The 25,985-nt window shown below is 53.9% G+C and overlaps 2 protein-coding genes across 17 annotated transcripts in view; one reads left to right on the plus strand and one right to left on the minus strand.

Annotated features, from left to right (window-relative positions):
* MAP4 (microtubule associated protein 4) overlaps positions 1-7,950 on the plus strand; it is a 171,910-nt gene extending 163,960 nt beyond the window's left edge. For 11 of the 12 annotated variants that reach the window (XM_081245430.1, XM_081245429.1, XM_081245427.1 and 8 more), the window contains 4 exons: positions 1,782-1,863; positions 3,350-3,462; positions 5,339-5,528; positions 5,653-7,950. In XM_081245430.1, coding sequence (XP_081101556.1) covers positions 1,782-1,863; positions 3,350-3,462; positions 5,339-5,528; positions 5,653-5,660 — 393 coding nt within the window. In that variant the 3' untranslated portion in view covers positions 5,661-7,950. The remainder of the gene's footprint in view (positions 1-1,781; positions 1,864-3,349; positions 3,463-5,338; positions 5,529-5,652) is intronic. The other variant, XM_081245426.1, reaches the window with a different exon arrangement.
* Positions 7,951-8,398: 448 nt separating this feature from the next.
* The window catches only part of DHX30 (DExH-box helicase 30), a 30,679-nt gene continuing 13,092 nt past the window's right edge, over positions 8,399-25,985 (minus strand). For 4 of the 5 annotated variants that reach the window (XM_081245436.1, XM_081245437.1, XM_081245434.1 and 1 more), the window contains 18 exons: positions 23,211-23,341; positions 22,470-22,580; positions 16,356-16,657; positions 15,764-15,884; positions 14,868-15,017; positions 12,720-12,872; positions 11,577-12,413; positions 11,256-11,331; positions 11,066-11,170; positions 10,630-10,805; positions 10,226-10,432; positions 10,061-10,142; positions 9,797-9,990; positions 9,516-9,675; positions 9,244-9,401; positions 9,048-9,151; positions 8,831-8,970; positions 8,399-8,725 (listed from right to left, as the gene is read on the minus strand). In XM_081245436.1, coding sequence (XP_081101562.1) covers positions 8,472-8,725; positions 8,831-8,970; positions 9,048-9,151; positions 9,244-9,401; positions 9,516-9,675; positions 9,797-9,990; positions 10,061-10,142; positions 10,226-10,432; positions 10,630-10,805; positions 11,066-11,170; positions 11,256-11,331; positions 11,577-12,413; positions 12,720-12,872; positions 14,868-15,017; positions 15,764-15,884; positions 16,356-16,657; positions 22,470-22,580; positions 23,211-23,341 — 3,461 coding nt within the window. In that variant the 3' untranslated portion in view covers positions 8,399-8,471. Of the gene's footprint in view, positions 8,726-8,830; positions 8,971-9,047; positions 9,152-9,243; positions 9,402-9,515; positions 9,676-9,796; positions 9,991-10,060; positions 10,143-10,225; positions 10,433-10,629; positions 10,806-11,065; positions 11,171-11,255; positions 11,332-11,576; positions 12,414-12,719; positions 12,873-14,867; positions 15,018-15,763; positions 15,885-16,355; positions 16,658-22,469; positions 22,581-23,210; positions 23,342-25,145; positions 25,535-25,985 lie in introns of those variants that run through there. The other variant, XM_081245433.1, reaches the window with a different exon arrangement.

Raw genomic sequence — 25,985 nt, forward strand, 5'->3', positions numbered from 1 at the left:
CATTCCCCCACAGGGCCCCCCTTCCCCCCAGAGAGAAATTCTGGGGTTACCACAGGGATTCGTGGCTTGGAACAGGATACTGGTCAGTACTCCCCACATGTTCCCACGTACACATAAACATGCCTCTTGTTGAGAACTGAGAGGACATTGGGTGAGAACATGGCAGCTACTTCTGTGGCTGACCCCAGTTTAAATGTTGCAGCAGTTTTAGTTCCATTTCACCCTTGCAAGGAGGGGTGTGTATTTATCTATTTATTTATTTATGGCTGACTTGGGTCTTCGTTGCTGCACGCGGGCTTTCTCTAGTTGCGGCGAGCGGGGGCTACTCTTCATTGTGGTGCGTGGGCTCTAGGCCACGCAGGCTTCAGTAGTTGTGGCTCACGGGCTCTAGAGCGCAGGCTCAGTAGTTGTGGTGCACGGGCTTAGTTGCTCCACGGCATGTGGGATCTTCCGGTCCAGGGCTCAAACCCGTGTCCCCTGCATTGACAGGCTGATTCTTAACCACTGTGCCACCAGGGAAGTCCCTAAAACTTTTAATTATAGAAATTTTCAAACATATACAAAAGTAGAAAAAATGGTAACATGAACTGGATGTACTTTTTTACCCAGCTTCATTTATTATCTTTGTGGCCAGTCTTATCTATAAATGCCCACCCCAGTTATTTTGAAGCCAGTTCTAGTTATATCTTTTATCTGCAAATATTCTAATATGTAACTTTAAAAGATAAGAACTCTAATATACATATGTATATAATATAAAATCCCATAGCATGTTAAACAGGTTTGCTTAATCAGGAAACAAGTAAGGTCCATAAGTTGTGATTGGTTGATTTGCATCTTATGATCTTAGGTTTCTCCTACTCTACAAGTTCCCTGTTCATTTTTTCTTTTTTCACGGTAATATTTTTCAAGAGTAAACCGAGTGGTTTGTCCTAGAATTTGGACTCTGCTGAGGATGTCCCCATGGTTTCACTTAACATATTCGTTAGTCCCACAGTTTTCTTTAGATTGATTCAGACTTGATTTTTTTCCCCACATTTTTGCAAGACGTTCATAGGCAGTGGTGGTGTTTCTGTCAGGAAACATAATGTCTCACTCTTCTCGTCGTCTCGCTCCTCGTGATGCTGGCGGCTGTTGATGCCCAAAACCATGAGTTCAGTGAAGGTGCACTGTGGTGAGACTCTAATTCTGCTGTCCCTTCTTCATTTATTGGCTGGAATACATCTATAAAGCGGAACTTCCCCTCATCAACTATTCTTTTTTTGAGGACTAGGTTCAGCTGGGGCACACTGTCAGCAGGTGTGTGGGCTACACACCCTGGCGAGAGCCCAGCCGTGGCGAGTGACCTCTGTTGACTCCTCACAGGTCATCTCAGGGATGGCGCAAGATGAGCCTGTCACCGTTGCCGAGGACACGTGGTGGCTTGCTTTAGCAGCTGCCAGATCTGTGGCTGGGAAAAGTGCATTTCCCCAAGCTCCTGTTTAGGGAGAATTGCAGCCTTGTTGGAAAGATGAGCCAGAGTAGAGGCTGCTGTTTTGATGGTAGTAGGTACGCTATAGATGATGATTGAGCACATGAAGTGATTAGTGTACAGCTGGTGGTGAGGTCCCTCCAAGAGGTGGTATGAAGAAGAGATGGACTGAGGTTAGAGCCAGGGAAGGCTTTGGAGAAGGCGGCCTCTGACCTCGGGTTTGGAGACTATAAAGAGAGCATGGGTTTGGACCTGCCAGTACACCCTCTCTCTCTGAGGCAGTCATTTTTTTATGTGTTTTTCTCCTCAGGTTCAGATTCAGAACAAGAAGGTGGACATCTCTAAGGTCTCCTCCAAGTGTGGGTCCAAGGCTAACATTAAGCACAAGCCTGGTGAGTGGTGCCTCCCTTGTCCCAGGTTTCACCCCTATGTCTCTGTCCTTCCATGAAGATTCCTGGAGCCACACACCCAGGGCACAGCAGTAGAAACAACGTAGTCCTCAGTCCCTGTCAGGGAGGGGGTATTCTGGGCACTAACCTTTTAGTTGGAGGAGGAACAGTGTGTAAGGTTTGCCATTTGCACCAGCAGCATCTTGAGGACCTGCCGTGTGCATATGGCACTGTTGACCTAGGCCTAGGGGAAAGGTGCGCTATGGGCTAAGAACTCTTCTCGGCCTCCCAGGCAAACGTTCAGGAGCTGGTGCTGAAGGAGCTCTGGAGAGTGGTGGCCGGGCCTTGCCTGTCAGACTCAGGAGCAAAGGGTATTCCCCAGCAGTGAAGCATCCACCACCAGCTCCAGCAGGAGATAGGGAGCCATTCAATAATGCCGCCTTGGCCTGCCCATGTGGATCTTGCCACTACAGCAATGAAGACTCTCCTGCCAGCAGCACAGGTGGCCTGGCACCCCCGCGGAGGCCTGTGAGCCGCTGGCAATGTTGTCTGAGCAGGGCCTGCGTTCTTGCCTCGGCTGTACCCTAAGAGCCTCGTGTGTCCTGGACCCTGGGTCAGCAGCAGATTTGGGGCAGGGCCGTATCTGTAGCGGCAGGCACACTGGCTGACAGGTCTGGTGTCTCAGAGATCAGTCTCCACGCCACGGGCCAGATAAGGCGAAGGCAAAGGAAACTCCCTTCCCTCTCAGCAAAAAGTGTCATCCATTTTAGAAGGTGTTCTGTTTAAAAGGATCAAAACACTTTGGCCCTTAACTACCCTTCATTTTTCCTTCTATCTGGAAAATCCACTCTTGTGAGATACCTCCTTCCCTAGTGACACTGAGTGACTTGAGGTCCAGTTTTTGCAAGGGGCCAGAAATCCAGTGGGTAGGATACCTGGAGAATTTGGCAGGAAGCTAGGTGTTGAGGTCGGTGATATGAGCCAAGAGGAGATGGGAGAATGAAGAAGGGCTCAAGGGAAAGCCAAGCTGAGGGCCCGGTTGGCCAGTGACAGTGCTTTTGTCCTTGATCCCGTGGCTTCACTCTGGCTGAGCTCTGAATGTTGCCTGTGTACAGACTGCCTCCCCTCTGTTCCCGCCTCTTGCCTTCCCTTCTTTTCATGACAGTGAGATTCAGTTAAACTGCTCACCTAGACCATACTCCATCCTGTGAGTCACTGGCCCGCTGGTGACTTTGGGCAAGTCACTCCTCTCCTCCAGTATCAGTGCTGGCAGCTGGAACACCAGGATTCCAGGATCCTGACCCTGACCAACAGGGTGTTTATGAGGCTGAAAGCATGTGTTCACTGTGCCTCTTCCTTTGTCCTCAGAGCAGGTCACTTTTTCCCTATTTCTATACTGGGCACATCCCAGTCCTTGGCCAGCCTCCTGGCTTTGCCTGTAGGGGTATTTCTCTGCCACCCACAGTGACCCATTTCTGTTTCATTCCAGGTGGAGGAGATGTCAAGATTGAAAGTCAGAAGCTGAACTTCAAGGAGAAGGCCCAGGCGAAGGTGGGGTCCCTTGATAACGTGGGCCACCTGCCCGCAGGAGGTGCCGTGAAGGTAGTGAGTGGGTCCTGGTGGGGACACAGCTGGGGGGTGGGGTTGTGCGGCTGGAGTCTGGGTCCCAGCAGGTGGGCACCTGTCACCGCCCCTCAGTCTCTTCAGGGGTCATGTTTCACCCACACCATTGCTGTTTCCATCGTCTGTCATCAGTCCTGAGCAAGGCAGGAGAGGTGAAGAGGCCCCAGCCCGGTCACCTCTCACCTGTCCAGCTGGAGACGGAATGTTCTCCTGAGAGCCGTGGCCTGCCTTTTTGAGCCCATCTCAGCCATGTTCAGAGGGTCAGGGCTGGAGTGCAGGTCCCCACAAGGCCGGGTTCTGTGTGGTACGGTTCTCGCAGCACCTCCTGCGACGGGAGTGTTCGGTACCTGCTCTGTGTCAGGCTCTGTTCCAGGCCTGGGAGCGGGATGGCGCATTTTTAGCTGCCTGTGAAGGCAGGCCCGGCATCCACCCCCTCTGGAGGCCTGTGCGCACTTGGGCGGCGGGCTTCCCATCCTGGTTGGGCCTCTCCTCCCTCCCCTCCCCCTCTTCCCTCTGAGCTCCTTCCACAGTACCGTGAGACCTTTTGTCTGCCAAGATGCTGTCTGTCCTTTGTTCAGTGTCATCGGGTAGCGGGGGCCGTGGGGGCAGCGCCTTGCCGGCTTCCAAGCCTGAGGGTGGCTGCAGCTGCTCAGGGAGGGGTGGGCGAGGGAGAGGGGACGTGAGCAGTGCTCCGGGCCTTCCCCCTGCATCTGACCGCAGCGTGGCTCCATCCCAGCCCGCACTTTGTCCCGCCCCCCTCAGTGCTCCATTCAAGCCCGGACTAGCTCCCTCTGTCGCAGCCTCTCAGGACATGCTCCACACCTTGTGAGGGGCCGTTCTCTGGTCAGCACCCCCGGGGCATTAACTTGGGTGTAGTCACTTGTCCCCAGCCCGTCGGCCACACGACGGGCGCACGCAGACCAGGGCTCGCCTGGGCCTTTCTGACCGCAAGTCTTTTCTTTACTCACATCACCTCCCTTTCTTATCACTTCTGGAACTATTTTTCTAACACAGAGGCCCATTTCTTTCACTGCTCTGATTTCTCCTGTTGTCGCCTTTGGGCGTTCCCGGCACGGGTGTGCCAGCTCGCCAGTGCCTCCCAGCAGCCCTCCCTCTTGTGCTCTGGACTCACACTGGGTGTCCACGGCCACCACAAGGTCTTCCTCGCCAGGCCCCCACAGTCTCCCTCACACCTCCTTGGACACCTTCTTCCCTCCTGTGTCCCCAGGCCCCAGAAAGGTGCCCAGCACAGAGGCGGCCTGTGTCAGGGGCGCATGAATGATGGGTACACGGGCAGCGCTGCCCCAGGAATGGCCGAGAAAGCCTCTCCGAACACTCGCATGTGCAGGGAGTGCCCTAGGATCCATTAGGTCTGAGGTGGCGGCCTGCACCCCTCAGGAACTGGTTCAAGCTCCCGGAGCTCCCTAGCCCTAGTGGCTCCAGACCCACAACTTGAGATCATTCCTTAGTTTTTTTGCTAACAGTCTGCTGTCATAAGTGTTTTGATCTGGCATCAGCCTTGTTGAGAAGCCAGGCACCTTTCACTTCTCACGTCAGAGGCTTCATGAAGCCTTTCGTCTCCCAGAGGAGGCTCTCAGAGCGTGTCACTAGCCAGGCTGCACTGCTCTACTGCCCCAGAGCCTGAGTTCTTACCCAGCACCCTGCCACCCAGGCCAGGAGTTGGTCTGGCGGTGGCGGGGGAGGCACCTGGTCTAGACTCCCAGGTGACTGTACCTTGAGCCAATGGGGAGCCGCAGCAGCGGGGGTGGGGACTGTGTGTGAAACCCACCACCATCACCATCCCACGCCCTCCCCGACTGACCCTGCACTGTCTCCCCCACTGTTTCATTTGTAGACTGAGGGCGGTGGCAGCGAGGCCCCTCCGTGTCCGGGCCCCCCAGCTGGGGAGGAGCTGGCCGTCCCTGAGGCAGCGCCCGAAGCTGGCGCCCCCACTTCAGCCACTGGCCTCAGTGGCCACAGCACCCTGGCAGGGGGTGGTGACCAAAGGGAGGCCCAGACCTTGGACAGCCAGATCCAGGAGACAAGTAAGTGGCTGGGCTCGGCCTAAGGGCCAGCCAGGGGCCCTGCCACTGGCTGCAGATTGAAACTCCTTTGTTTTCTGACCGGAGTGTGGCCTGAATTTTAACGAAGCAACCTTTTATTTTCCAGGCATCTAATGATGACATTCTGGTCTCGTCTTCCGTCCCCCGTGTTCCCCCTCTTGTCTCCCCCGTCACCCTCTCCCTTCCCTCCTCCTGTGTCACTGCAGATTGAGACCTACAGGCTGACGTTCCGGGCAAACGCCAGGGCCCGCACCGACCACGGGGCCGACATTGTCTCCCGCCCCCCTCCACTTCCCTGGCGGCCCCAGCTCAGGCACCTGGGCCCCTAGCTCCCTCTCCGGGGCTGCCCTCTAGGCCCTCCCGCCTCCCTCCCTCCCGCCTCACTTGCCCGGGGTAGCAGCAGCCCTGTCCCCACGCTCCCTCCACTCCCAGCCCCAGGCCCGGCTCCCTGCTTGGCTCCCTGTCCTCACCGTTGCGCCGCTGCTCCGCGGAGAAGGTTGGGTGGAAAGTGGAGTGTGGGGGGCTAGTTCAGGACCTCCTGGGATCTGGGTGGCGGGAGCCGGAGTCCAACCTCCTCTTCGTTTGTTTGGGTTTTTTGGACCAAACCCAAGAGAAACTGACATACCCTCCCTGTTCGCTGGTCCATCTGGAGGGAAGAGTGGAAGTGGATGTCCACGTGATGGCTGGGTGCTGACCGCGTACCCTAGAGCCTGCTAAGCCACTGCCTCTTCCTTTGACCCCCCGGTGGCGCCCACCTCGCAGGTGGCGCCAGGCACCTCTTGCTGCCCTCCCCCAGGTCGGTCGAGGCAGCGCTGCCTGTCCCGCTGCTTCCCACACCCACCTGGCTGCTGTCACACTTTATCTTTTTTTTTTTTTTTTTTTTAATAACCTGAAAACCGGTGGAGTAGTTTTGCAGGTTGAAGCCATGTCTGAATGAAAGTCGTTGGTAGGTGTTAAAGGAAACAGGGAGGGGAGATCCTGACGCCTCCAACCGGGAGGTGAGGCATTGGAGGCTGCCCTGGCTTGGGCAGCTCGGGGCCCCCGGCCCCGGAGGTGGTGTGGGCAGGGCAGGCGCAGTGGGGGGCTGTGGGCTAGAGGGCAGGCAGGGACCGCTAGGGGCTGGTCGGAGTGTGGACTGGTGGTTCCGGCATTTTGTGTGTATGCTGCTTTTCTTTTCTAACCAAGAGGCTGGTTTTGGCATCTATGTCTGTCTCATTCCCTGGGATCTGGTGGGAGACAAGGTCTGGCTGGAAAGGGCCATGGAGGTCAAATTCCTCCTAGCCTCCAACCTAGGACACTCGAGCCCTCAGTTGCCAGGGAGCCCGATGTGTTCAGAACTCATGTGGATAGTGGGGAATCAAGTCTGGAAATTTAAAAATAAGTACATGAGATGGGCCATCCAGGCTCCCTTACGGCCTGACTGGAGAGGGGAGAGAGGAGAGGCGAGGCCAGCCTAAGGGGTGTGTCCTGGTTAGGCCTGGTCTTGGGATGGCTGCAATGATAAGTCCCAGGAATTGTATTGACACGAAGATTCTTATTGCACTTGTATTTTTTGTATTAAAGTTTGCATGGTTTCTAATAAAGGATTAAAACGTAACAGTTTGTAGTGAAATGGCCTGGGAGTCTCCAAGGCTTCTCCTCTGGAAGAGCATTTTCCGCAGTGCAGACTTGGCCCCTCACACTCCCCACCTCCTCCTCTGGCATCCCTTGGCACTGAGAAGGTGGGAGCTGTTGACCTAGGATCAGATTCGAAGTCCACGTAGAGGGAGGGTGTCTGGGCTGGGCAGGTGCTCTCCCTTTCTGAGGTAGCATTTTCTCCAGGGAGGTTCGACACCAGCTCCCCAAGCACATACCAAGAAATTGCAGGGGTCTTGTGGAAAAAGCGCTCCCAGGGCCAGAGACTGTCCACACAGTGCTTCAACGGCGCCAGGGACATCAGGGCATCCGTGTTTTGTCTGCAAGAAAGGGTGAGATGAAACCGGGAGGAGCAGTGGGAGGTGGGGTGCCAGATGCAGTGGGCTGACAGTGCTGGGCCTAAAGGTACCTGCACCTGTGTTGATGCTGGGGTGGACAACAAGCTCTCGGTCCTTTTACTCCGTTGGCCAAAAGGTAGGGGTGGGAGAGGTGACCCCGGCGGAGAGCACTCTAGGGGGCGCTGGAGTGGTCAGTGTTCTGAAAGGTGGTTTGGTCACAGCTCCCTTGAAGGGTCCCACAAGCCAGAGAAGCTGAGAAGGCCGCCCTGACAGGTGGGACCAGAGGCCGTGTGTGCTGTGTTCTATTCTGCAGCCGTTGGGGCTGGAACGTTTCTGTACTTCCCCATTTGCTTATGGCTCAGCCGTTAACCATGTTGATCTGTGATTGTTGTTACGATTTCCAGAACAAATAAAGCTCGTATGTCCCACCACGCAGGCCCTGTCTTCTGTATACATCCTGGTTGTCTACGTCTTCAGCATCCGAGGCCCCCACAGCCCCCAGCTTGTCCCCTCGCATCGAGGGACAGCGGGCAGTCTTGACCTCAGCCCCTCGTCTGTGAATCTGTGGCTGTGACCAAAGGTTAAGGCTGCTTGTGGAACTTCTCCCTCCCTCCCGTTTGCCTGGGTTAGCAGGTGGCAGCCAGCCAGAGAGGATCCACGCTGCGGGCCCTGCCGCACACGCAAGGACACTGCCTCCCACCGCGGCTATGACAAAGACAACTAGACTGGGCCAAGCAGCACAAGCCAAGAACCCGCATGAGTGGTTCAAGCTCCTGAGGGCTGGGTTCTAAGCCCCTTGCTCTCCTAAGACTTTGGGGCCCTCCCTTCTGAGCCTTCACTCTTCCTCTTGGTTTGGGGAGCCCCAGCGGATAGCGATGCTCACAAGGGATAAATAGAACTTTATTTTAAATAAACATTTGCACTCTGTACATGGCCCCAGCGGAGACAGGGCTTAGTCGTCAGCTGTCTTCCGCACGTCAAAGCTGCCACAGGGCCCGCGCAGCAGCTCCGCCAGCAGCGCAAGCAGCTGCCCGTGCTCCTCCTGCACGCAGGGCGGCAGTGCAGCCAGCTCGCTGCGCAGGCTCCGCTCCACCATGCGGCCCAGGGCCCGGCGCAGCTCCCGCAGCAGCCGCACGGTGCGTGAGTCGCCCTCCAGCCGCAGCAGGTCGCTGTCACTAAGGGAGATGGTGGCCCGGCGCCCATCATCTGGAGGAAGGGAGAGACGCGGGGAGCCCGGGTGAGTGAGGCCGGACCCCTGAGGAGACAGAGCAGCAGGAGGAGCGGTGGGGCGGGAGGTGTGCAGGTACCCACCACGGATGTGGACGTCCCCGTCGGTCAGTAGCAGCACAGCTAGTGGGTGCACCTGGGAGGAGTCCCGGACAAAGACGCTGCCGTTGGACTTGACAGCCATGAAATACGTCAGCCATCGGCTCCGTAGCCGTGTGGCCTCCCTAGGGAATGAAGAGCTGGGTGAGGCCCCCTGCTGAACCACCCGAGCTGCCCCGCCCCAGCCTGACAGTTCCTCCACCTGTTAATGGTCGACTTGTGCAGCAAGATGTTGCCGGATTTGGTCCTATATGTGACACTGTTGGGCTTGAACTTGCCCTGCCGGGTCACCTTGCCCTGCCTCACCTGCAACGATGAAGGAGAAAGTGGGTGGGATGAGCAAGGAGCTGGGATGGAAGGAGAGGTCGTGGCCTGGGGCCCCCTCCCCAGGGCAGCACCTGGATGAGGTTGGGGTAGAGACCCGCCATCAGCACACCCTTCACCAGCTCCTCCTCCTCACTGTACTCGTTGCACTGGGCAGAGGCCAGGGTGCAGTCCGAGGGCTTCCCCACCAGGAAAGCCTCATAAATGTTCTCTGAGAACTGCTTGATGAGTCCTGGGGAGGCAAAGTCAGGGTGAACCTAGGGCCCCTGGTTCACAGCTCACGGTGCACCGGCCCAGTGCGAGTGGGAAGGGTGGAGGGGCTCAGGGCAGCTCGGGACCCGCTGACCGTGGATGAAGCGCAGGCTGGGCGCATAGAGCAGGTTTTCCTCCAGGTAGTTCTCACGAGAGCTGCGGTCCTGCCAGCGCAGCACCTCCTCCCAGCCGGACACAGCCCGCACGAACGCCAGGTGGTCACTGCCACTGTCGTGGCTCAACAGTGCCTTCACCTGGGAGGGGAGGAGGGTGCCAGGGTCAGGGGGCAGGGACCAGAGGAAGCCACCTCGGGACCGAAGGGAGCGGAGGGCCGGAAGGGAGAGCAGAGGACCACGCAAAGGCACTGGGTCTGACCTTGTCCACCTCCGCCCGGTTCTGCAGGCTGCTGCTGAAGGGGTCCCGGGTGAGGCAGGAAACGACCACTAGCAGCGGGTGCAGGCAACGGAAGATGGCAGCCAACACTATGGCCTTGGCCAGCCGTGGGTCAGTGGAGATGTGGGCCAGGCGCTGCCCCAGAGTGGTCAGGTACTCCCGCTGATCCAGCACCCCTGCAAGCTCAGCTGTCAGTCCCGCCCCTGACAGCCACTCCGCAGCCCAGCCCAGCCCGGCACCACTCACCGATCTCCTGGAGCAAGATCACGGCCTCGTCCACCGCCTTGATGTTTGGACTGTCCACGGCCTTGGAGAGGAACTCCACTGCCTACAGCACCAACGAGGCAGAGCCTGTTAGCCCGCACCCCACCTGCACGTTCCCAGGGCCCACCCCGCCCACCACCGCCGCACCGTTTTCTCTGGCATGTGGATCTTGGCTTGCAGCACCAGGTTCTCAAGGGGCGTGCGCAGGATCTCCGGCACCTGGAAAGGGGCCATCTTCTCCAGCCGGCTCCGTGGGAAAAGGTGATAGGCAAAGCCTGACTGGCAGCGGCCCGCCCGGCCCCGGCGCTGGATGACGTTGGCTCGTGACACCCACACGGTCTCCAGGCAGGACACCTGGGGGAGGGGGCAGGTGAGCAGCCACACAGACCACACGCCTTCCTTCATGCTCCCCTGCGCCTGGCCTTCACCTCACTCAGCTCCTCAACTGCCCCCCACAGCAGGGACACTGAGATCCCACAGGTGTGGCCTTCTCCAGACACACAGGCCCAGGGTAGATCTGGGCTGGGGCGGGGCCAGGAGATGGGTGCCACCTTGGTCTTCAGGTCGTAGCGTTCCTCCTTGTGCAGACCGCTGTCCACCACGTGCACAATGTCATTGATTGTGATGGAGGTCTCAGCAATGTTGGTGGCCAAGACAATCTTGCGCACCCCAACGGGAGGCTGCTGGAATATGGCCTTCTGGTCCATCATGGGGATGTTGGAGTGCACTGGCAGGCAGCAAGAACACACTGGTTACGGGCACTGCTCCAGCCAAAACCTCCCCATATGAGGGCAGGCAAGGATTTTGACCCTATTTTGATGAAACTGAAGTCCAGATCAGTAATATGCCCAGTAGAGGTCACAGAGCCAGCAAAAAAGTAGTGCAGCCTATTAAGAAACCCAAGGCCCTGAGCCCAGGTGAGTCACTCCCCAGGACAGAGGGCAAGCCTGGTGTCAGGGGCCACCATCCGTGCACACATGCTCTCACCTGGCAGGATGAGGTACTTGCTCTCATGCATGCCCAGGGCCTCCTGGAGGCGTTGCTGCACTCCTTTGATCTCCTGCCACCCTGGCAGGAAGCAGAGGATCCCACCTGTAAAAGGCCCTGCAGGCATGAGCTAGTGGCTCCCGGCAGATGGAGAGCAGAGTGGGCACGGGGCAGAGGAGAAAGCACCCACCTGGTTCCCCGCGGGCATCAATGTGCAGAACCAGATCAGTCACGAGGTCCAAATCGAGAGCGCATTCATCCTCAGACTGGGGTGGGGGAAGAGAGGCCAGTCACAGCCCCGGGGCCAGGGGTCGTGCACAGGACACGGCCACCGTGACTCGGTGAGGTCAAGGCACGTGACACGTCACCTCCAACCCTCACCACACCCTTGTCAAGCAGGCCTGATCATTCCCATTTCTAGCAAGGAAACCAAGGCTTGGGAAGGAGGAGGGGAATCCATGGAGAAAAGCCCAGGAGCTGTGGGCAGGACGGGGCGGGCGTATCCCCTCACCTCGTGGTGCCGATGCCGGTGTGGGTACTGGTGCTTGCCCAGCTTGGCCAGGATATCCTCCAGGTAGTGCTCCTTGACAGGGTACATGAAGCCGGGCACCTTGATGACAGGGCAGCCACCAAAGTAGCGGGAGAAACGCTCATTATCGCCTGTGGCACTCATGAGCACCAGCCGCAGGGCCGGGTTGAGCCGCTGCAGGCCCTTGAGCAGAATCAGCAGGAAGTCCGTGTTCACGTCCCGCTCGTGCACCTCGTCCACGATGACGTGGCTCACACCCTCCAGGCTGGGGTTGCTCTGCAGCTTCCGTAGCAGGATGCCCACTGTACAGAAGAGCAGAGCCCCGCCTCGGGCTGGAGGCTTGCTTTCCAACCGCACCTGGAAGCCCACGTTCCGGCGCAGGGAGGGGCCCAGTTCATGGCTGACCCGCTGTGCCACGGACACAGCCGAGATGCGGCGCGGCTGAGTGATGATCACGTTGCAGCGAGCACCTCGGCCCTCGGTCACGTAGCGCTCCAGGAGCAGCTGGGGGATGCGCGTGGTCTTCCCACAGCCCGTGTCCCCGGCGATGACCACCACCGGGTGCTGCTCGATGGCACTGAGGATGGTGTCCCGATGAGGGTCCACAGGGAGCTGGGGGGCCTCCTGCCAGACCGGCCCTCGCCGCCGCCACAGCTCCAGCAGGCTCTGGCTCAGACGCAGCTCCTCTGTTTCTGACAGGGGCACGTAGGGCTTGCCTGTGATAGGGTCACCCAGCGGCCCCGAGTCCTTGCCCAAGGGCAAGATGTCATCACTCTGCAGCCGGAGCTCTGGGGAGATCCATGAACTGTCCATGGGGTACTGGGGGACGGGAGAGGCAAACAAAATGGTGAAGAGAAATACCTTCTTCTCATTTACCCACAGCCAGCCAGCCCCTCCACATAATTCACCTTGGCCAGAAGCTATGGCCCACCCGCTGGGCAGGACTCAGTCCTCAACTGCCCTGGGACCCTCGTGGGCAAGACAGGACTGCTCAGGGCAAGGGTGCGCCCAGGCTCCATCCCCAGTGGGGAAAGCGGGGAGTCACTACCACCTGCTGCAGGTGAAAGCTTTTGGTCTGGGTAGATGAAGGCGGGCAGGTGAGGAGGAATGTGGGGATTCTCTTACGTGGTTCAGGAAGGTCTCTATCTTGCGGAGGATGGGTTCAGGCACCTGGATGGTACACGGCCGGCGCTGGGTCTCACCCAGCTCGCGCAAGGAGGCCAGGTTATACATGGCGTGGGTGAGCGGCTCGTTGTTCCGGTCCACCAGGCCCAGGCTCTGCAGAGGGGACACGGGCGGCTGGTCTATGCCTATCTCTCCAGAACTGACCCAGACCTGCTCAGGAGCTTGAGAGAAGTCGTGCAGAGCAACCTCTTTTCCAAGACATTTTTGGGTTTGGGCCGATATGGTGCAAGAGGGAGAAATTAGGAACCAGGAAAATGTTAGGTCTCCACCAAAAAAAAAAAAAAAAATGTTAAAAATGATTCAAGCAAAACCAGACCTGGCGTGTCTGAGTGTTACAGCCCCCACCCATGCAGACGGGCGCCACAAAGAATCCTCTCCCGAGCAGCCGGAGTCCCCACAGCAGCCCAGGCTCACCTCCATGAATCCCCACCTGAGACAGGCAGGCCAGGCCCTGAGCCACCCCGGAACCCAGTCGCAGGCTCCTGTGCCTTCACTGCCCGCCCACCCCAGCCATCCCTGACACATTTCACGTCCAGCTGCCACACCTCCACCTGTCTCTGCATGACACCCAGTCCACTGTACAAACGTACATGGAAGTTCCCAGAAATACCTACTTATGCAACTTGATAAAATAAACCACTGGAAGGGAAACTCTGTTTTATTTCCCTATATGCCCAAAGCCACCCCACCAGAAATAAGACAAAGCATTCCAACACATTGGGCAAATGTGGAAAACCAGTCATTTTCCCCTATAGTCTGTCATGTCTGGATTCCGCACACCCTCCAAAACCCAGAGCAAACACTCCCTCCTTTAAGAAGTCTACCTGCACAGGGACCAATCTCCCTCCCCCGCCTCCTCGTGCCAGAACAGAAGAGGTGCCAACAGGGCCACCTTGCTGCAGGGGAGGCCTCTGTCCTTTCCTGGGACTGTGAGAATTTACCTACAGCCTCTCTGACCGGGGGCAGTCAGCTGCTCTCAGAACACTGCCGCCACCTAGAAGCTTGCTCCTTCCTGAGACAGGCCTCTAACATGCTGAGGGTCTTCTTCTCATCACTTTTTTGTCTGTTTGTTTTTGTTTTTTGTCAATGCATTTATTTTTCAGTTTCAATCTGTAACGGTTGCTTCATAAAATCAGTCAACGAAAAGTGATTTTGGGGGGACAAATGCAGACTTTAGCAGATTGAACAATGGTGACAGGTGCAATCTTATTCCAGCGTTAGTTTTCACAAATTTGAATTAAATGCTCCCAGGACAGTGGAAATACCCTCCTAAAACAAGAGTTCTTGGGAACAAGTTCATCACTGTTTTTGTCTATCAAATTAAAATTCAGGCTTCCTCAAAGTTCTCCCAGTTAGCCCTAGTTCTGTCCTCTTGAGCCACAGGTAATGACACATCCATTCCCTCTCACCACTTACCTGAGCCCATCCCTCTTCAGTTCTCCAGGATCTTGTTACCCCTCACTATCAGCTCTATCTAAAATTCAGTTCCCAGAGCCAAATGTACACCAAAGGTATATCCGACCATTCAGAGTAAACAGGGGCTCCTTCCTCTCTTATTCTGCAAACCAGACCCCCACGGGTTCAGGTAACTCCCACAACTGGGCTATCAGCTGACCTCCAAAGCCACTTCAAAATGACTGCTAGCTGTAAGCCCCACTGCCTTCACCTGGATGTTGATCCCTTCAATATTCATCCTAGATGAACGTCGCATGGTTTGTTTTGGCCACAAAGCCCAAGTTATCAAGATCTTTCTAGATACCAAGTCTGTCCCTCAACAGAGACATCATTTCTCCAGCTCCATGCCATTCAGAATGATGAGCATGTCTCCTCCTGGCTTCACCCAGGTTCCAGCCAACAGTGCTGAAACGGCTGAGCTCATGGGCAAAGCACCTCCACAGGGACTGTCGAGAAGCCCTGGAAACAGCACCCCACAGCCTGACAAGCAAGGCTGGGACACCAGATACTTATGTGCCCAGGCCAAAAGCCTGGCAGTGGTATATTTCATTTCCTGGAAAAGTGGACCATTTGCCAAGGGTAGCAGTGAGCTCCAAGACATCTCATGCATCACACTAAGGACCTTGCACTCACCTTCAGCTTCTTACAAGCCAGGGCTGCCGCCTTATTCTCTGCCTCTGCTTTGCGACGCCCTTTGGCGACAAAGGTCATGGGACAGGGCCAGAGTAGGGTGAGGGTGGACAGCTTGGTCTTGGTGCCCACAGTATGGAACTGCATGAGGTTCTACACAAAGGGCAAGAGAGATGGTTACAAAAAGGCAGGGAATGAAAACATCCAGGAGTTCTCAGAATGCCAAGGGATACAGAGATGGATTTAACCCCCATCTGAGCAGGTACCAAGCATCAGCCACAAAAGAAGTGCCACTGGACAGGCAGAAGCCAGCTCTGTGGGGCTGCAGCTCCCGGATCCTGGCCTTGCTTCTCCTGTGGTACCACGATTTCACTCCAGGAAACGGCATCTGGGCAATGCCACTACCTGCCCTCCTAGCCCACTGTCCTCTCAGCACTTTCAAAGCAAACAGGTGTGATGGTAGCTGCGGGTTGAAGCTGTCAACACAAGCTAAGAACCAAGCACATCCCGGGGGATCAAAAAGGCCTTGTACCTGGAGAGAAGCTGTGCTTAACCAAAGCCCCTCAGCCTGACAACAAAGATGAAAACCTCAGCAAGTCAGCCACCCCCTCCCCAAACCCTCCTTTCCTGCCCGCAACCCTTGAACAGATATAGGTCTTCCACTCCTACAGTCCCCAGCCCCCTCCCTGTGCTCCAGTGTTCTGACTTCCAATCTGTCCCTGCTGCTTCAACCCTCCGAGGACCCGGAGTTCCCCCAGCTGGCCCAGGCTGGGCTTGGAAAATGGGCATCTTCGGCCCTCCCATACACCTGTAGTCTCCCTCCCACCTGGTCTGGAGGAAAACCAGACTTGACCAAGCCAGCTCCCCAGTCACACATACTTATAGGAGACCCAGCTCACCTTGGCTGTGGAGGACGATGTCGCTATCTGAATCACCTTGGCCAGAAGGTTCTTGGGAAGCGGAAACTGGGTCAGAGCCCTAATAGCACTGTCGTCATCTGTCATTTCAAAGGAACCCCCCCTGGGAGGACCGAAAGTTTAGGTGAAAAAGCACTCTCTCTTCCTGGGCCAATTTCACCTGCTCTGGAGACCCAGGGGCTAGGATACTGCATAGTTGCAGGAAGCTGGGGCATTTCCACTTGGCCTGTGATCCTCTCACAGACACAAAGCACACCTGGCACTCCCTCAGTTCCCCCAAACAGATAGGAGGGTAGGGGCAGGGGGCAGGCAGAGTAGTTACTGGGCCTCTGAAGGACCCAAGTGTGAGCTGGAGAGAGGGTCCGTGCTGCTGCTTCACAAAAGCCCAGCCATACAGTTCATGGCCACAAGTGGCTTTCCCCAAGAACAGGTAGGTGTACCAATGAATAACAGAGACACGGACTGAGATGTGGGGCAGGGGCCCTCCCATCTCAGAGAAGACTCCCTGGGAACACGCCCCACCCCATGTCAAGGTGCAGCCAGCTTCCCCTGTATTCCCTGCCCCTGGCTGTACCTCGAATCCCTGAGTGGGGTGTGGGAGTCCTGCTGGGCCATAGACAGAAATTCAGTGACATCAATGGTCCCCTCTTCTAGCTCTTCCTCCTCATCCTCCTCTTCCTCCCGGCCCAAGGAGCGGGATAGGCCCCCAGGCCCCCCTGGCCGGATGCTCTCAGGGTTCAGCTGCCGCCAGGAAGTAGGTGGCATGGTGGGTTCTGGGCGCCACCAGCTGTCAGCCGGAGAGCCAAAGCGATCAGCTAGCACGCGGTACTTGGCTGCATCAAACAGCTCATTCCGGGGACCCAGCAGGCCCCAGCCCTGGGGAAAAAAGGGGCGTTGTGAGGGCCCATACCACCTCGCACCTCAGGCTGCTCGGAACCTGCCCAGTTACACCATAAGTCCCTCATGTGTGGGAGCCAGGCTTTTTCACCTGTCTACTCACCTCAGGCCCTAGTCCAGAACTGGGCACAGAGAGAGCACTTAACATGTCTGGCTTCAACAGATGAAAATGACAAGGTAAATTCTTACAGCTCTCAAGACAAAAGACCAAAGAAACAAAACAAAACAAAGAAAAACCCCACAGGGCAACAGGAAGCAGATGCATTCACAAAGTGATCTAGAAAGCTTCAGTGAGTGTAGCAATTAGGAAATATGTCGTCTACACCATAAAACAGATATACCTCTGACACAAGAATCCTATGCTGGCAACATACTCTAGAAATCACACCAAACGTTTTTAAAGCCAATTATACAAAAATATTATTTTAAAATATATTACAGTTTCATTCTTTCCTAGAGAAAATCAAATAAGACATTTGCCGAGTCTCTAGCATGTACAAAGCAACATGCTTGCCACCCCGGGCACCATCAGGAGGGATGAGACCTGGTCTCTGCCCTCAAGAAGCTCAGAATCTAAGAGGCAGGAGAAAAATGCAGAAAAACAGAGTCTAAAGAACAAAAAAATAAGCAAGAAGCTAGAACAGGAGTAGCACGTGAATAGAGCACAAGGTCAAGAAATTCAAGTTGGGAGTGGTAAAGACAACATGGGTAAGCCAGGCGCATCAAGAGGGTTTCAGACATTACAGCCATGTGACAGTGGACGGCAGGTGCCAGAATCCAGGCACCGCTCCACAGTGCGGCTTCAGCCACACCTGACTTGTAACAAGCTGAGGAGTGACCACTCGCTTCTTAAAACTCTCTCCTCAGGGACTTCCCTGGTGGCTCAGTGGTTAAGAATCCGCCTGCCAATGCAGGGGACACGGGTTCGATCCCTGGTCTGGGAAGATCCTACATGCCGCGGAGCAAATAAGCCCATGAGCCACAACTACTGAGCCGGCGCTCTAGAGCCCAAGACCCACAACTACTGAGCCCATGTGCTACAACTACTGAAGCCCGCACACCTAGAGCCCGTGCTCCGCAACAAGAGAACCCACCACAAGAAGCCCATGCACTGCAACAAAGAGTAGCCCCTGCTCGTCACAACTAGAGAAAGCCCGCATGCAGCAACGAAGACACAACACAGCCAAAAATAAATAAAATTAAATCTTTAAAAAACAACAACAACTCTCTCCTCAGATTTCTGAAAGAACCAACTGTAATTTTTTTTTTTTTTTGAACCAACTAAAATTTAAAATGTAATCAGGTAGCTAGTGGGAAGCAGCCACATAGCACAGGGAGATCAGCTCGGTGCTTTGTGTCCACCTAGAGTGGTGGGATAGGGAGGGTGGAAGGGAAACACAAGAGGGAGGAGATACGGGGATATATGTATACATATAGCTGATTCACTTTGTTATACAGCAGAAACTAACACAACATTGTAAAGCAATTATACTCCAATAAAGATGTTAAAAAAAAAAAAAAGTAATCAGGAAGGGACTTCCCTGGAGGTCCAGTGGTTAAGACTTCGCCTTCCAATGCAGGGGATGTGGGTTTGATCCCTGGTCGGGGAGCTAAGATCCCACATGCCTCGCAGCCAAAAAACCAAAACATAAAACAGAAGCAATATTGTAACAAATTCAATAAAGACATTAAAAATGGTCCACATCAAAAAAATCTAAAAAAAAAATAAAATGTAATCAGGAAAATTCTATTCACAACAGCAACAATAACCATAGCCTACCTAAAATGAACTTAAAGGAATAGACTTACATATTTTTTAAAAGTATAAAACTTGGTAAAAGGACACAAAATATGGGAATTCCTGATGATGAAACTTTTTTGCGTAAAGAGACAAAAGCCTCCTAAATTAACCCATGTAACATAACTCCAATCAAAGTCTGGACAGACTTTTTGGGCACTTGACAAATTGTCAAATCTGTGTGGAAGCACAGATGCATGAGAACAGTAGGATTCTGTGACAGAGAATGTGGAAAGGGCACGCCACACACATCCACACGCATGAAAGCACAGTCACTCAGGGCAGGGCAGTACGGGTGCCTGGCCCAAGGCTCAGCCTCCACGCTTCTGCGTCATGTCACCGCCTGCTTACAAGGACGATCTGATTATACAGAAAACACATACAGCACCCTCCCCCTTGGCCTTCCCCAGGACGCCAGCATGCTTTACCTCCCTGCCTCCCACTCACACCCGCCCCCCAAGGCCATGAGGTGTTCCTGATGATGAACACCCACCCAACCCGCTTCCCTTCCAGGGCTCCCCGTGCTGGCTCATGCTTCCCCACCAACCCACTCTTCCTCCCTCCTCCATCTGACCAGTCACTGTCTTTTCCAGCTCTTTAATATCCCCAGAAGAAAGCTCCTGCACTGCTGCTGCTGGCATTCTCACCTATCCTGTGCCCCCATCTCTGGTCTTGCCTGACCCCACTGCTTTTGGGGACTATTCCTAAAGGCAAACTCAGCTGTGTCATTCCACCAATTACCACCAGTCAGCAGACCTAGCATCCACAGGATCAATCAAGACTCCTACCTGAGATACCTAAGGGCTTGATGTTCTGGCTCCTGCCCACCTGTTCGCACCATCGCCAAGCACTCAGACCCACGTTCACAATCCTCCAGTTGCTCGCGTGCACCCTGGTTCCATGCCTCTGTGCCCTCTATCTGGAGTGCCCTCTCCATCCCTGTCCCTGGAAAACTTCTACTCACTCTTCAAGAATAGCCTGCTTTATTCAGGAGGCTGAGGTGCACCTCTCCCCTCATGTGGGTGCTTCCTCTCTGGGCTGTGGCTGCCCCAAGAGCACCTTCAGTCACCTCTGTGCTGCCAGCACGTCACAACAAGCCTGAGGGCAATGCTTAAGAAACACATCTAGTTTGGGAGGAAAAAAGCTGAACAAATTTGAGTACAAATATTGAGGAATGAATGGGCTACACACTCCAGAATATGTAAAGAACTCCCATAACTCAACAACAAAAAGATTTGACTAAAAAATGGGCAAAGGACTTAAAGAGACATTTCTACAAAGAAGATACATAAATGGCCAATAAACACAAGAAAAGATGCTCAACATCACTAATCATTAGGGAAATGCAAATCAAAACCACAATGAGATACCACCTCATACCCATTAGGATGACTACGATAAAATAAATAAATAAAATGAAAGAAAATAACAAGTGTTAGTGAGGCTGTGGAGAAATTAGAACACTTGTGCACTGTTGGTGGGAATGTGTAATAGTACACTATGGAAACAGTGTGGCAGTTCCTCAAAAAATTAAGAATAGAATTACCATATGATCTAGTAATTCCAATTCTGGGGATTAAAAGCAGGGTCTTGAAGAGTTATTTTTTCACTGCAGCCTTATTTCACAATGGCCAAAAAGTGGACCCAAGAGTCCATCAATGGATGAATGGATAAACAAAATGTGATATATACATACAATTGAATATTATCAGCCTTTATCAAGAGAGACACTTGCTACAACATGAATGAACCTTGAGGACGTTATGCTAAGTGACATAAACCAGTCACAAAAGGACACTGTGTGATTTCACTTATGTGACGAGTAGTCAAATTCGCAGAAATAGAAAGTAGAATGGTGGTTGCCAGGGGCTGGGGGGAAGGGAGGATGGGGAGTTGTTTACTGGGTATAGAGATTCAGTTTTCCAAGATGAAGAAGTTCTAGAGACTGGGTGCTCAACAACGTGGCTGCACTTAATACTACTGAACTGTACACTTAAAAGTGGCTAAGATGCTAAATTTTATATTTTGTGTATTTTACCACAATTAAACAAACATACAAACAAAAAAGGCTATGAGCATAGATAGAGAACAGAGAACGGGCTGGGGAGGAATGTGATCACAACTTGCTGCACATGGTCTTGGTTTAAAGTGCCTTCTACATCCAGGCAGAAAAGCATCCTCACCCTCGGCACTAGAGACATTTTGGACCAGGTAATTCTTTGTTGTGAGGGGCTGGCCTGTGCATCGTGGGACGTTTAGCAGCATCCCTGGCGTCACACCACGTAGCACTCTTCTCCTTGTGGCTGCCAAAAATGTCTCTAGACGTTACCAAATGTCCCCTGGGGGGCAAAATCCCCCTGAAATTGAGAACCCCTGAGGTAGAGGTGCTCTAAGGGAGACGGCGGTCTCCAAGACATTCAACACAGAAAGGATGGTTGAATTTCTGAGAGAGAAGATTTCCCCAGGCAGAAGGAGTACAGAAAAAGGAGATGTTTATAGAGAGTGGGAGAGGAAGAGAAGCCTGGAGTGACCCAGAGACAAGGAAAGCAGGTATAACCCAGGGGCTGAGGAAAAGATGCCCCGCAGTGCCAAAGCCACAGACCATTCAAGCAGAGCAAGGACTGAGGAGAGGCTGGTGAGCCTGGCAAAGCTGCCCCAGTCAGCCAACAATCACCAGGCGCTATGAGGATGTGAAGGGAACCAGCAACCATGGCATGGGCTATGATGCTGGAGTGGAAAGAATGCAAACCACAAGCACGGAGAGCTGTGTGCAGGGAAGCAGGGCCTGCGGAAGGGGTTAGAACACTGAAGAATTTTTTTTGGCTGTGCTGTGGGATTGTTCTCTCTTCTTGACATGCCAAATGTAACTCTGTAAGTGATGGAAAACATTGTCCTGCGCAGACAACCTCATGACTCTTTTGGCAATTTAAATGTAGTCATTTTAAAGCCTGAAAGCTGCATTTTTTTTTCATCCTAGCTCAGGATGTAGTTTAGTGACCAGAATTGAGAAGAATGTGCCAAATGAGCATCTATCAGGTGGATTTTGGGCTATCATTGCAAAAGTGGAATAAATTTATAAATTTAATATCCTTAGAGTAAAAAGTTGGGGTTGGTTCCCCCAACCAAGGATCGAACGTGTGCCCTCGGCAGTGAAAGTGTGGCATCCTAACCACTGCACCGCCAGGGAATTCCCCAACACTGAAGAATTTTTGATGCTTACAGAAAAGAATCAGATGAGGAAAGATCTGAAAATTAAATAAAAGCGTGGGAGACAAGATGGAGGAGACAGAGAGGACAGAGAAAAGAGAAGGGTCGTGTGGGAGACCAGGACAGGAAGAGGAACCTTGCCTCCTCAGACCCAGGAGGAGCAGTGACAATGAAGGTCTGCAGACCATGAGCGGGAGAGAAGCTGAAGGAATACAGCTTTGTCCTTGTCGAGAGCAAAGACCTAGGAATGTGAGGAAGATTCAAGGTTGGCACAGCCATGAAGGGAGCCAATTAGGGATGGAAAGAAAGGCTGGGAACAACAATGAAGGTCTAGGAAATGCTGCGCAATCAAGAACTGAAAGCAACCCACGTCCAACCACTGGGAAGTGAGAGAAGTGACTATTATTCTTCCGTTGTAAGTAAGAGAGGACTATGTGGCTACAAGGAAAAACCTAAATACATGAAATAACAGGGAAAGAAAAACAGAAACCAAAATAGAAGTCTCACCATGGTGCTGTACAGAGGGAGTGTTCTCCATAAAGGGGTTCTTCTCTGTGGTTTTTGAAACCACAGAAAGTAGATAACTACAGTGGCAAGAAAATAATATTAATCTATTCCATCACTGGCTGAAGCAAAAAAGGAACCACAAGGTGGAAAGGGCTTAGGACAGGTGAGTGGTTGAACACCCTGCCAACCTAAACCTAGGTGCAGCTGACACCAGAAAGACCTCACTTCAGGAAGCTCTCAGGAGGGAGGTTTGCATGGTTTTCGCTAGGGGAGGGTCACCTTGAACAGCTGGCAGGCCGCAGCCGCAGCCTGCCTCTCAGCGTCGATCTTCTTGCTGCCATAGCCTTCTACCTCCACGCTCTTGGGCCACTTTATGTGGAGGGTGACTTTCTGAGGAAGAGAAGAGAGAATCAGGACCGCTGCCTCTCTAGACTACAAAGGTATAACAAACCACATGGAGAATCAACAGCAAAGCTGGAGACCTCACGGCAGCAGGCCTGAGTGCAAGACAGAACCCCAATCCCATCATTAACTCCTTGGAAGGCTCAGACTCCCCCACCCTCAAGCCACTGTCCCACCTCAAGCTGTTCTGCTTCTTCAAAGTGCCATGTTCTAGCCAGAGGGCAAGGTGGGACCCATCTTTATCCTTAAAATTTTTCATTCAGAATGGTTTGCCTGCATGCTTCCTGTGGGTCCCAGGACCTACACGGCTCTAGGAGCAGGAATTATCATCAACTCTAACCCTCTACAGTTCCAGTTAGTTGGAAGGGACCAAATCCAGGGCCCAGTATAGAGGCCTATCTTACACAAGATGAGAACATCTCACTTCACTTGCCCGTGTTCCCCTTCCCTAAACCAGGCTCTTCTCCAGACTTAGCTTTGCTCTGAGATTCTCTGCTGACCATTCTCAATTCAGAAAACCCACTCTATGGCCTCCCTGACAAGAAATCTGAGAAAGGAGCAGCCAGTCTCCTTCCAGAGAATCAGACCAACATGTCTCCTTGCCACCAGCAGAGTTACCTTTTTCTTTGGTCCATTTGTGTGCACGTAGACCAATTTGTCTTTTGCATGTGAGATGCCAAGGGCTCTTCCAATCACACTGTTGAGAAGATTTTTGGGCTGTGGAAACTCTTTTAATAGGTCCCTAGAAGCTAAGAGAATAAGAACAAAAGCATTATAGTTGTGCTTTTTCTTCTAAAAACTCCATGGGGTGTGTATCAGGACAACCCTGGACTGGATACTGAGGATGTTGGCTCATGATCCCAAACCACCCAGGAGCATCTTAAAAAGGAGGGAGAATGACTTCAGGGTTTACAGGGGACAGTGGGGCTAGAGCCAATGCACGATCATCTCCTGAAAGAGAAGGGCCAACGCCCCCCACACCACAGAGGGGAACCAGCCAGGATCCTCTTCCCCACCCAAGCTCCCGACTTAACACATCAGCTACAGAAGCCTACATGGCAACAACCACCCCCCCAATCTGATGTCTGAAAGAACGCACTAAACAAAAAACAAAATCAACTACACACACACAGTGGAGATCAAGACAATGCAAGGCCCCTCCTAAAATAACAGACACACAACAGGGAGGATTGGCTGCGGAGTCTGAATACCAGGCCCCAGTCCTCAACTCTACCTCAACACCATGCAAAAGGCCACCCAAGAGCCAGATTATGTGTAGGGACACTGATTAGAGACCTCCTTAGCTTAGACACGGGCATGAGCTATTCCTCCCGGGAGTTCACTGCAGTGAACCAAGTGGAGGCAGGATGCATCAAACACCGTGAGAAGTTGATTGCACTTTGGATTAATCCCAGAGCACAAATGGGTGAGGTGTCCACCTAGAAGCAGCTTGTGCCAAACACAGGACTTAGACCATGAAGAAGCCTGCTGAGAGTGGCTGAAAACTAAAGGAAGAGCCCCAAAGCACCAGAGTGGACCTTCAAGAGATGCAGAGTCAGAGACCAGCAGAAGGGATGGGAAGCCTTTTCATTCTCCACCCCCAGTCTCTAGCATTATAATTCAGCTCCAAAAAGTAATTTTGTAGGGGGTACATATATGCACCTGTGCACCTGCATGCATCAATCATAAGTCACCTGGGGAGCTTCTTCACAGCACTGCCCACCCTGATCCCCACAGGGCACTTGAGAATGGCAATGATGTTAGGCAAGTCTGTTTTTTGAAAAAGCTCCTCCAGGAGTTCTGCTGTAGCTCTGCTGCCTGGGTTGAGGCTATTTCCTTGGAGCAGACTCCTGTGTCAACTGGCCAAGAGGGAGGAGTCTGCCTGGCCCTGTCTCCCTCTAAATGTTAACTTGTAAAGCAACTGAGAATCGAGTAGTCGAGAAACAGTATGTAAGTAGACTCAAAGGGGTTCCATCCCACAGGACGACCCAACTTTAAGTAGCCCACTAGACACACATATAACAGCAGACGTGCCCTGGTACCCCCTCCAGCTCTATAGGGCAGAGGCTGGCTCTCTCTGTCCATCCTTGATGGGCAGGGATGCTCTTACCAGTTTCATTTCCTGCACCATTCAGGAGGCACCGCGCTGGGGTCCACTAGAGCAATCATTCTGTCTCTATTCGAGATTCTGAAGTCTCAGGTGTATTTTGAGCTCTTTGCCTTTCTCACAACAGCGAGGATGTGCTTAACCTTGATGCTCTAACCCTTGCCACCGACCTGGCAGGAACTGGACGTTTACCTGTTTTCCCCAACTCCCTTGTGGTACGCACCTATCACCTATTGTTGCAAGGTGCAAGCGCTCCAGTCCCAGAACCTCCGCGCTTGGGGACCATTTGGGCCTGAGCCACACTGAGCTTTACAACAGCAGGGCTCCAGCCCGCCACTGAATGGCGGTCTCAGCCATACAAGAGAGGGCCCGACCCCAGCCCGCGCCCCTAGCTCTGTTATCCCCCGAAGTCAAGGGCGTCGCAGCCTGGCTGCCTCTGCCCTCACCGTTCACCATGCTTCCGTCGCCTTCCCCAGGCCCGTCGGGGGCCGCCCCCGCCTCAGCCTCAGCGGCCGCCTTCGTGCGGTCGGGGTGGATGCAGCCTGTCGAGAGGCCGCGCGGGCGTCCCTGTCGCCCGGGGGTGTAGGGAGCCAGCGGCCGCAGGCGCGGAGAGACGCCGGCGGCCAGCGCCATGAGTCTCCTGGCGGCCGCCATCTCGCTCCCGCCCGCCCCCGCGACTCCGGAGCCCGGCAGGGACAGGATAGAAGGACAGGAGCGAGCGGCCCGGGCGCCGCGCTCCCCCTGCCGGACGGGCGGACCCGGGACCGAGCCGAGATGGCTCCCGCCCCACGCAGCCCAGGGCCTCCAGCGCTGCACGCTCCAGTCAACCGGTGCGCCGACCAGACCAGGGCTGGAACCCTGCCGAAATCACTCCCCCAGTAAATCCAACCCACAGACTCGTCATCTGAAGCTGAGGCAGGAAGAGAGAGTGGGGTTTCTTGGGAAATAGTACAGGCCTTAGCTTAATGTCCATCCAAGGAAATGAACTTGAAGTTCCCTCTAGGTCCTACCCATTGTGGATAAATACCTCCCACATGCCTTTGCAAATTGGTCTGCACTCCCAGCCAGCAGAGCGTACGATCATTGCTAAGCTGGGGCACAGCCACCTCATTTAATGGCTTACAAAGTAAACCTGGTGAAGAATCTGGAGCCAGGACAGGGAAGACCTCTTGAACATAAGCAAACCAGGTTTACTCTCCAGAGCTGGAGTCAAAGATGTAACGTACCCAACTTGGACACTGTGCCCAAGAATTGAGCTGTTCCTGCAGTGAAAGTCTGAAGCTGCT

The sequence above is a fragment of the Mesoplodon bidens genome (assembly GCF_964165515.1).
Source record: "Mesoplodon bidens genome assembly, chromosome: 10".
In the NCBI taxonomy this organism is placed as follows: domain Eukaryota; kingdom Metazoa; phylum Chordata; class Mammalia; order Artiodactyla; family Ziphiidae; genus Mesoplodon; species Mesoplodon bidens.